The sequence below is a fragment of the Ictalurus punctatus genome, chromosome 11 (assembly GCF_001660625.3).
Source record: "Ictalurus punctatus breed USDA103 chromosome 11, Coco_2.0, whole genome shotgun sequence".
Taxonomy (NCBI): Eukaryota; Metazoa; Chordata; class Actinopteri; order Siluriformes; family Ictaluridae; genus Ictalurus; species Ictalurus punctatus.
The window spans coordinates 28,174,432-28,186,198 of NC_030426.2; the positions used below are offsets into that span (position 1 = coordinate 28,174,432).

Sequence of the window (11,767 nt, forward strand, 5' to 3'; positions counted from 1 at the left end):
GTGTAACAGGTGAGGTGGTGTAACAGGTGAGGTGGTGTAACAGGTGTAACAGGTGAGGTGGTGTAACAGGTGAGGTGGTGTAACAGGTGTAACAGGTGAGGTGGTGTAACAGGTGAGGTGGTGTAACAGGTGTAACAGGTGAGGTGGTGTAACAGGTGTAAGAGGTGAGGTGGTGTAACAGGTGTAACAGGTGAGGGGGTGTAACAGTTCAGGTGGTGTAACAGGTGTAAGAGGTGAGGTGGTGTAACAGGTGAGGTGGTGTAACAGGTGTAATGATATATTGCAGCAGATAGGAGATCATTTAGTGAAAGTATGTGTGGTAAGAATCACATGATTATATAAACACTGCACTACACCTGAAATATGTCTAATATGTAAAAATTTAAACACAATATATCCATATGTGAAAATTTGACTTGTGGATAATGTGATTGTTTATATATGATGTTTATGTGAATTTTCTATGAGGTTTATTTTTTATAAAAATGTAGGAAACTAGGGTTAGGGTTAGTGTGTGTGTGTGTGTGTGTGTGTGTGTGTGTGTGTGTGTGTGTGTGTGTGTGTGTGTGTGTGTGACCTCATGGGGACACTTGGTTGATTCACTGGAGGAAGAAAAACCCAAAAAGGGCTGACGTTTTTTTTGGTTACCGAGGTTAAGGTAATGTTAGATTTAAATGTATTAGCTTTAATTATTGCATTAATAATTACTGGGCGTCAGTAGAAGGTCCTCACGAGGATAATAAGATAAACAGACAGTGAGTGCAGTGTGTGATGATGTGATTATAAAACCAATAATGTATGTTTGTGTTTGTTTTGCTGAAACGCGCGAGCTGGTGTTTTTCTGTTTTATTTATATTCTTCTCTGATGATGATGATGATGATGTCTGTGTGTAATCTGTTCTGTATTCGTGAGCACTAACTGGTGTTTGTTGTTGGTGGACAGACAGGCAGACAGACAGGCAGACAGACAGACAGACAGGCAGGCAGACAGACAGACAGACAGAGAGAGGGATTTGATGCAGCAGAAATCAGTGTGCTGTAGAGCTGAAAGAATCGGAGCCGCGGAGACCAACCCGGCATCGTGCACGCGCATACACACACACATCTCACAAGTGACAAAACTGTTGCTTCTGCGCTTTTTTAAATCCTGAAACATCTTGGTGAAATGTTTTACTAGTGTGTGTGTGTGTGTGTGTCTGTGTGTGAGTGTGTGTGTGTGTGTCTCTGTGTGTGTCTGTGTGTGTGTGTGTCTCTGTGTGTGTCTGTGTGTGTGTGTCTGTGTGTGTGTGTGTCTGTTTGTGTGTGTGTGTGTGTGTGTGTGTGTGTGTGTGTGTGTGTGTGTGTGTGTGAGTGAGTGAGTGAGTGAGTGTGTGTGTGTGTGTGTGTCTGTGTGTGTGTGTGTGTGTGTGTGTGTGTGTGTGTGTGAGTGAGTGAGTGAGTGTGTGTGTGTGTGTGTGTGTGTGTGTGTGTGTGTGTGTGTGAGAGAGAGAGAGAGAGAGAGAGAGAGAGAGAGAGAGAGAGAGAGAGAGTGAGTGAGTGAGTGTGTGTGTGTGTCTGTGTGTCTGTGTGTGTCTCTGTGTGTGTGTGTGTGTGTGTGTGTGTGTGTGTGTGTGTGTGTGTGTGTGTGTAGAGCAGAAGATGAACAGTAAGGGAATATATTCACACTGACCTGCAGCGCGCGGGAAATAAACAAACTACTTTTAGTTTTTTAAGCACCAGGAGGGAGAGGGTAACGGGATGGAGATGGAGATAGAGATGGAGGGTTTTCCGACTGAAGCAAAACAATTAAACCCAATCAGCTGATTTCTCCATGGCACGCGCGAGACGGTGAGGACATCCTCCGGTGTGAATAGAGCACGAGCTCTGGTTTAAACGGCACTTTATTTCCTCACACTGTTCCAGGTAAGAACCGAGTTTAGCTTTAAAAACAACAACAACAAACAAACAAACAAACAAATAAAGAAAACGCCTCAGAACGAGCTGCGTGTTAGTTTTAATTTGTGCGTCATGTGTAAAGAGAATATTGAATGTGGAATGAGAAATTATTCTGCGCGCGAGGCGGGAATGCAGCCTGGATTGGGATAATAATCCGATATTTAAAATTCTATTATAGTTATGAATGAATATGTAATTAATATGCAAATCTGACCAGTGGTAAATATAGAACGGAATAAAAATGTACTGTGTCGATAAATTAACTAATTAATGATCAAAGCCGCATCACTCTCAGATATAAAGCTACTAAACTACATGATCTGTTCCTTTATTTGTTTTTTACCTCTGTGTGTGTGTGTGTGTGTGTGTGTGTGTGTGTGTGTTGTAGCTTTAATTGACTTTTAGAGTAACACAGTGCTCTCCTCGAGGTCCAGTTAATTATTTTAAAGCTGTAAAGATCATGCCACACTGAAGCTCCAGTCCAGTTCAGGTTTATTACTGAGTGCAGGTGGATTTCAGGTGGAATTCATTATTAATGTGATTGAATTAAACCTAATTTTCGGATCCATTAAATACAATTAACAGTCTTCTACAGCTTATTTATGAACACTTTTAATTTTTAATCAGTTTATTTATCATCAAAAGAGAATTAACACAATTATATCTCTCAGAAATAAAGGGTAATAAGCCGTACCTTTCCAGGTCACGGGGCTGGTACTCTTACCTGTATATCTTTCACCTGTTCATGTGGATATAGTGCCCTTTAAAAACCATTTAAAATACATTATTATTTTATAGTAAAATCTTTAAAGTCTAACAGATCACTTCATACACACAATATACACTAAAGTTACTACACTTTAATGGTTCTACACCACTGACATGGAGACGTGCTGAAAGCATTTATATTCTTTTTTCGGCATCTTCAGTCCTCACACAGCAGAGCAAAAAATCTCCTGATGTGAGAGTGTAGGAAAAAACACCAATTTATTTTAGTGGAAAAAATGAATCATGGAAAGGACTTTGTTCAGCGTTGTGTAGACACGCAGTGCTTTTCTGAACCTGCGGAGCTCAATAATAATAATAATAATAATAATAATAATAATAATAATAATAATAATCTGAAACATTACATCAACAGCAGATAAACAGCATTGTGTATCACAGCTGATTAAATATCAATTAAAGAGCATTTCTGAGAAATGTCCAGCTTTAAACAAAGGAAAGAAACAAAAAGGATTTTGTCACAGTTTATTTTATTGTTCGGTTATGAAGGTGAATTTAGAATATTAAACAGTGTATTTTAAAAAAAGATTTCCATGTTCATGTTGTTTTTTTCCCCTCCTTTGTCTCTCTCAGGTCCTCTCTTCCTCTCACACTTCATTCTGGCCGGCCCCGTGTCCTCTAAAGGAGAGGAGGACTTCCTCTCTATAGCGGCGTCTCGTCTCAGCCGCAGGAAGCGCGTGATTGGCGCAGCAGTGGGCGTAGCCATGGTGCTGGTGTTACTAGTTGCCATCCCACTATTAGTCCACAGCACTAAGCTGGGCGGAGTCGGAGGCGGAGCCGGAGGGACGCATTACGAGATGCTAGGTAGCTGTAAGATGGTGTGCAACTCTTTCACGCCCAGTAACGAACTCACGCCCGTGTCCCCGCCTCCCCATGACGTCCCCACGCGCAGGGCCGGAGGGAAATCCAGTTTCCGTGGGATTCCGGGCCTACCAGGACCCCCAGGACCACGAGGGCCCCCTGGAGAGCCAGGTAAACCGGGTCCTCCGGGTCCACCAGGTCCAGGCCCAGGAGGATATGTCCCATCATTCTACAGCCCCAAAATAGCGTTTTACGCTGGTCTGCGCAAACAACACGAGGGCAGCGAGGTGCTCAAGTTTGATGACGTGGTGACCAACGTGGGAAACTATTATGAGCCCACGACAGGAAAGTTCACCTGTCCTTTACCTGGGATCTACTTCTTCACTTACCACGTCCTCATGCGAGGAGGAGACGGGACCAGCATGTGGGCTGACCTCAAGAAGAATGGACAGGTACTGTGTGTGTCTATGTGTGTGTGTGTGTGTGTGTGTGTGTGTGAGTGTGTGTGTGTGTTCGTTTTCCAAGCTGAAAATCAAACCACATTGCCTTTTATTGTGAGCCCTCCCCCGTGTCTATGATTGGTCTAAATATCAATGTACGGTGAGCTCACAGTCATGAAAGCTGCAGCAGAAACATGTTCAAGAAAAAAGCTCAAATACACCATTTTATTTTCCATCTCTGCTTCTGCAAAATAAACGAACACTACAGCTGACATGCGTCTCTGATGGAGTCGTGCTTCTTTCACCTCTTTTATGGGGTTTTATTATTTGTTCAGTTTGACTTGGTTGCCATGTCCATGGTAAATAATGCAGCCCGATCTCTTCTAAACTCCATACACTGATTTTTTTTTTTTTCTAAAAGCCTGACTACTTCTTCAATATTTAAAATACACACAATAGACCTAAGAATAGGATGAAATTAAAAATACAGACTGTTCTGAAATCCGATCAACTCTTCTCTTCACAAGTCTTTCAGTGCCCCTATCAGTCTGCACCTCTATCCAGATGGGATGGTGTTCAATGTGGAGGTGCGTAATGTAGTTATTCCTGTATTACAGTATTTCTGGAATTTTATTCCGAATCCATCATGTCAGTAATTTCTGATTAACTGAGCGTGCATGATTCTGGAGAGATTTCTCATTATATTATGGTCTATAAACTGGGCAGTAGAAATAACTACCATTTGAAGAAGACTTCGAGAGCAGAAATATCGAGGCCGTACCACAAGATGAAACCGTTCATCAGCAGAAAGAATCAGAAATCCAGACTGGAATTCAAAAAGAAATACAGAGATGATCCACAAAAATTCTGGAACCAAGATGAACCTCTACCAAAGTGATAGAAAGACCAGAGTGTGGAGAAAGAAAGGATCTGCTCATGATCCAGAACATACAAGCTGATCTGTGAAACATGGTGGAGGTAGTGTCATGGCTTGGGCTCGCATGGCTGCTTCTGGAACATTCTCACTGATCTTTATTGATGATGAACTCATGATGGAAGCAGCAGAAGTTTACAGGATCATTTTGTCTGTAGATTTAAAGAGAAACGCATCCAAATGAATCAGGAGGAACTTCATCATGCAGCAAAACAACGATCCAAAACACACTTCCACATCAACACAGGACTTCATCAGGGGGAAAGTGGAAGGTTTTAGACTGGACACGTCAATCAGCAGACCTTCACCCAACTGATCAGCACCTCACCTCCTGAAGAGGAGACTGAAGGGAGAAACCCCCCGAAACAAACAACTACTGAAAGAAGCTGCAGAAAAACCTGGAGAAGCTTCACAGAAGAAGAAACCAGCAGTTTGGTGTCCGTGAGTCGCAGGAGTGATGCAGTTACTGCGAGTAAAAGGGATATGCTCACCTAAACACTGGGTGGTCTGCCACCAAAGATGTCATGTTCCAAGTTGTTTAACACGTCTGGATGTAAATATCAGGAAATGAAAGCTGAAATTCTGATCTATCACCTCATGTTCATCTTTTGATCTGAAACCCACATGTATTCAGTGTATAATGAAGACAATAGATTCCAGTTTGATTTAAAATCACTGATCAGAGTAGAGAAACAATTCACACACAGTAATAACTGCTAAAGATTCAACTGTCTAATTTATTACAAAATATACAGCGAGAGGAAACGAGTATTCAAACAGTGTCATTTCTTTATTTAATAAATGTAATTAAAATATAAACAAAAAAAGTATGTATTCATGTGCATAAACAAAGATATAGGTTTAAAAAATTAAACCGATCGGGGAAAAAAGTATTCAGGAACCATAAATTACCAACATTACCTAGAAAAGCTTAGCAACAAAGTACTAATTACAGCTTTGAGACATCCATGATATAAAGTAACTCACTTTTTGCTGCCTTGTGGTTCAGTTTTGGTCAAATTTCTCTCAGCAAATTGTCTTAAATTGCCCAAGGTTATGGGGATTCCTCTGATGGACTCACGCTTTCAAAATCCTCCATAAATAAAGTCAGGAGATTGGCTAAACCACGCAAGCACCTTCACATACTTTTTAGAAACCACTCTTGAGTTATTGTGGCTGTGTGTTTGGGCTCGTTGTCTTGTTGAAACATCCAGCTTCTCCCCAAATTCGGTTACTCAGAAATGAGATGAAATTCAATTCAATTCAATTCAATTCAATTTTATTTGTATAGCGCTTTTTACAATAGACATTGTCTCAAAGCAGCTTTACAGAAATATCAACACGGTATACAGATATTAAAGGTGTGAATTTATCCCAACTGAGCAAGCCACTGAGTGGCGACGGTGGCAAGGAAAAACTCCCTAAGATGTTTTAAGAGGAGGAAACCTCGAGAGGAACCCGACTCAGAAGGGAACCCATCCTCATCTGGGTAACAACAGATATTGTGAAAAAGTTCATTATGGATTTATATGAAGTCTGTATGGTGTTAAGAGCAGCCGTAGTCCCAGCAGTCTGGAATTAAAGAAGATTTGAGCTCCATCCAGAGGCAGAAAGGATCTGGATCTCTAGTATCTCCATAAATTCGTGTGGGGCTCGGCGAAAGGAGAGAGGGAGAAAGTAGAACAGAATCTAGTCAGGGTAGGCTTGAGTAAACAAATACGTTTTAAGCTTAGACTTAAACACTGAGACTGTGTCTGAGTCCCGAACACTAATAGGAAGACTGTTCCATAACTGTGGGGCCCTATAAGAGAAAGCTCTTCCCCCTGCTGTAGCCTTCACTATTCGAGGTACCGTCAGATAGCCTGCATCTTTTGATCTAAGTAGGCGTGGCGGATCATATAAAACCAAAAGGTCGCTTAGATATTGCAGCACGAGACTATTTAGTGCTTTATAGGTTAATAAGAGTATTTTATATTTAATGCGAGATTTTACTGGGAGCCAATGCAGTGTGGATAAGATCGGGGTGATGTGGTCGTATCTTCTAGTTCTAGTTAGGACTCTAGCAGCTGCATTCTGGACTAATTGGAGCTTATTTATATTCCTACTGGAACATCCAGACAGTATGGCATTACAATAATCTAATCTAGAGGTGACGAATGCATGAACTAGTATTTCTGCATCATGTAGTGACAATATGTTTCTTATTTTAGAAATATTTCTGAGATGAAAGAAGGCTATCCTAGTAATATTATCTACATGAGCATCAAATGATAGGCTGGAGTCAATAATCACTCCAAGGTCTTTAACTGCTGCACATGATGAAACAGAAAGACCATCCAGAGTAACCATGTGATCAGAAAGGATACTTCTAGCTACACGTGGGCCTAATAAAAGTATTTCTGTTTTATCAGAATTAAGCAGAAGGAAGTTAATTAACATCCAATGTCTAATGTCCTTTACACAATCCTCAACTTTACTAAGCTTATGTCTGTCCTCTGGCTTCGCTGAAACATACAACTGTGTATCATCAGCATAACAGTGGAAGCTAATTCCATGTTTACGAATAATTTGACCAAGGGGTAGCATATATAAAGTAAAGAGCAGTGGGCCTAAAACAGAACCCAGAAATTCTCCTCTAATACGTCCCGGTACAACCCCTGGCAAAAATGATGGAATCTCAACACTTAGACAATGTTCACTCGGCTTTTTTACTTCGTAGCAAATAAACAAATAACAAATATGACACAAATCAATGTTTGTTTAATAGAATAAGAACATTCTGGCTTCCTGAAACACCTCAAATAAGTTAAATTAAATAATTTTAATGAATGGCATATTATTTTTCCAGATCAAGTAGAGGAAATATGATGGAATCACCTTGTAATTTGCATTTCTAAAACAAATACCAGCACTAAAAGTAGTCTAAAGTCTAAAAATGCAAATTGCAGTTAAAAGAGAGCACTTACAGCCCTGAACCTTGGACTTTTTGAAAGGAAACATGGCCTCAACAGAGAATCGTCTATTTAAACAATGGAAAGGATTATAAAACTCCTTCAAGAAGGAAATCCAACACGGAGTGTGGGTAAAGATGTTTGTTGTTCCCAGTCAGCTGTGTCTAAAATTTGGTGCAAGAATAAACAAACTGGGAAGGTTATAAAAGGAAAATATACGGTAGACCAAGGAAGACGGCAAACGTCAGGATAGAAAACTCAAAGCAGTAGGCCTTGAAAATAGAAAATGCACAACAAAACAAATGAAAAACAAATGGGGGAAACAGGAGTCAGTGTTTGTGACGGAACTGTAAGAAATCGTCTGAATGAAATGGGATTTACATATAGAAAAGCCAAACAAAAACCGGCACTAACACCTAAACAGAAGAAAACACAGTTCCAGTGGTCTAAAGAGAATGACTGGATGAAAGTGATGTTCAGTGATGAATCACGAATCTGTGTTGGACAAGGAGATGATGCTGGAACTTTTGTCTGGTGCCGTTCTCATGAAACATGTGATATTGGGTTTCATGTCCGGTAAAGGACCAGGGGAGACTTTCAGGATGATAATGCATCTCACCACAGAGCAAAGAGTGTTCAAGCTTTTCTTCAGGAAGGCAGATCGACTCGATGACACGGCCAGCAAACAGTCCCGATCTCAATCCCGGTGAAATGAATGTAAATAATTGGTCTATGACGAGGCTCCATCCTGCAGCGCTGATCTGTGAACCGCTATTCGAGAAAGTTGGAACCAGTGTGATGGAGAATATTTTTTTTTGTTACTGAAGTCCACGCCTCAGAGAATTCAGGCTGTCAGAAAAGCCAGAGCGACAAAGTACTAATTGTGATTTTTTTGATGATCAACTTGATCTGGAAAAAATGTATTTAATTGAACTTCTTTGAGGTATGTTCATGAAGCCAGACTGTTCAGATATTAAACAAAAACTGCTCTGTGTCATATCTGTGACTATTTTATTTACTACAAAGTAAAAAATCCGAGTGATTCCATCATTTTTGCCAGGAGTTGTACATCTCTCCATTCACGTTTCCCTCGATGGTGTGTAACACCCCAATACCTTTAGCAGAGAAGCAACTCCGTATCATGATGCTCTCATCACCGTGCTTCACCGTGGGTGTTCTTGGGATCATCACAACCCTTTTCCCCCCCCCGACAGAGTCTATTATACCAGTAGAGTTCTGATTTCTGTAAACGCTTTCAAATGCACATCTCTGTGCTTGTTTTTAGCAGAGGAGTTTAGTGTGAGGTGTAGGAACTCTTTTCCATGAACTGCAACTGAAATCCGAAACTCTGGTCTCAGATCCATCTTTCGATCTCAAACCCAAATGTCTTCGGTGTATAGCACAAACAAATGAACTACCCTTGCCGTTCCAATAGTTTCGGAGAGGACTGTATGTGTTTAAATGTCAAGTGGATATATTTACTCGAAGTAGATTAAATAACAAAAAAAATTTTTTTTAAGTGTCTAAATACTCATTTCCCCTCACTGTACATGTAATGTTTTTGTATTGGCCAATAAAGCTGGTTTCACTCAGATCACTGAACCATCCATATTCTTCAGTGAATCTCTGTCCTACAGGAGTCATCCTGCCGTTCCCCCGACTCTCACACAGCACAAAGTGTTTTACTGCAGAATCTCACTCGCTTTTCACCTCGTACACTCCAGAGTTTATCGATTTAACAGCAGCTCTATTAAAGAGCAGGAGGACGGAGAGGGGGCGAGAGGAGAGACACTTCCACTTACTGTCTCACTGCTGCTTTCCATTTCTGCTCAATTATTTATGTGTTTGAGATCACACACACACACGTCTGCGTGTTTAGAGCATCATTGAGACCTGGGACTAGTAGAACACAAAGAACTAAAAATGACTAGAAATGACTTCGATGACTGGAAATCGGAGAACTGGTCCAGCATGCTCATTCTTGTGTTAATACTAAGATCACAATTTTTTTTGCATTGGGATCAAAAGACATTTATTAACTATAAAAACATTACTCTGTAATTCAGTGATTCTAGCAGACGATCAGAATTTTACCAAAGCAGCTTATTATTAGTCCCAAAGAAGAGGTATAAAAGCAGGCAAGTGGTAAGTTCACTTTCTGCCGTGGATATCTGTGATTTTAGGCAAATCGTGTAAATAAATCCTGTTTAAAATATGACTCGGAGGCGTGAAAGACAGATTTATAGACAGCGGCGTGTTGAACGTGGCGGAATGAGGCAGCGGTGGAGAGCAGGATGATGGAGAGATGAGCGGAGGAGAGAAAGATGGATGGCTAATCAGAGGAAAGCAGACACGGAGGTCGAGTGAGCGAGTTACAGCGAGGACACGAGCACAGACTCCATCAGATCAGCGTAAGTAAGACAGATGAGCAGAAGAAGGACGAGGACAAAGTGGACAAGACTCAACGTCTGTATCATACCACAGAGAGAGAAATAAATACCATACACACCGTGCAGCGTGAGGAACGACATTAAGCTCATTATCATTAATATATCATTTACACTCTATGGGTCGTTATTAGAGATGGACCAGTAACGTTTATTTCACACCGAGCTCTCTGTGTTTCAGAACTTAATACTGATCCAGAACTGAGAACCTGCTGAGTATTAATCAGTGACATCACTCAACATTTTATTCAGATCTGTAACTGTTTAAATAGTGGCCATGAAAAAGCTTACAGGTGTGTGTGTGTGTGTGTGTGTGTGTGTGTGTGTGTGTGTGTGCATGTGTGTGTGTGTGTGTGTGTGTGTGTGTGTGTGTGTGTGTGTGTGCTCATGTGCTTACACTACTAGACTACTAGGATTTTAAATGCCTTGCATTAGCATGCTACATTAGTTAGCTTGGATCGGAAGAAGAGCGGTTTTGTTTATGTACAGCTGTAAGTAAAGCATCTTGTTGATTTCACTGCATCAGAATTCCTTGAAAACCACCGTGTGCTTGTTAAACACACTGGAACATACAGTAACAGCTGTTATTTTCACTAATCTAGCGTAGACATCACATGACATTTTCACAGTTTGCAGTCTGTGTTGCTTTGATCATTATTCATAAAATACCTCCAGATCGCCGTCAAGTCATGTGGTCTATTCATCAGTGGCACGACAATCACATGGTACCACCTGGGGCCTCATTAAAGAGAGTGCATACACACAAAAATAGATCTGAAATGTGCACACAATTGGGATTTATAAAGAAATGCTTGGCAGGAAATTAGGTGTGTATTTACAGGAGCTTTGATCCATCTGCAACATTTTAGAAACAGGGGGAATTAGTGTAAATAACTGTAAATAACTGTACAGAACTGTAAATAACTAGTCTATTTACAGTTCACGTCTGCATTCATGGTAGTTAACAGACACCCTTGTCTAGAGCATCAAGCACCCAGCAGTGGCAGCTTGGAGGTGCTGGGATTTGAACTCACGAGTTTCCAATCAGAAGTCCACTAAAGACTACTGCCTTTTTCATCCCCAGTTAGAAACCAACGCCGACCGAAACAGAAGGCGAGAATGTGTTTTCAGACACCAAAAAGATTGGTGGAACGCTGCTTGAGATGGGAGATTGATTCAGGATTCAGGTGGGAGGCGGCTTCACCAAACAGGAAAAGTCTGCGGGATTGTGAGGGAACGTGTTGTGCTCCTGTCCTCATCTCCCCCTGACCTACACCTCGATTACCCAGTTCATGTCTCCCCTGACCAGACGAGGGTACTCTTCACATGGAGACTGTGCGAGGATGTCATGTGTTGATTACAAATAGCTGAGACCAGTGCAATGGTATATTTCTACCAAGCTTTATAAAGCCATTAATATTTTGGACATCATCAACTCTTATTTCTTTTAGTTTGTTATCGAGTTTTAAATAG

At 40.9% G+C, this 11,767-nt stretch overlaps 1 protein-coding gene across 2 annotated transcripts in view; it reads left to right on the forward strand.

The window, feature by feature from the left end:
* The first annotated feature begins 1,268 nt into the window (after positions 1-1,268).
* The window catches only part of c1ql4b (complement component 1, q subcomponent-like 4b), a 20,748-nt gene continuing 10,249 nt past the window's right edge, over positions 1,269-11,767 (forward strand). Inside the window, exons 1-2 of one of the 2 annotated variants that reach the window (XM_017479460.3) lie at positions 1,269-1,902; positions 3,295-4,209. In XM_017479460.3, coding sequence (XP_017334949.2) covers positions 3,426-4,100 — 675 coding nt within the window. In that variant the 5' untranslated portion in view covers positions 1,269-1,902; positions 3,295-3,425 and the 3' untranslated portion in view covers positions 4,101-4,209. Of the gene's footprint in view, positions 1,903-3,294; positions 4,210-11,767 lie in introns of those variants that run through there. The other variant, XM_053683762.1, reaches the window with a different exon arrangement.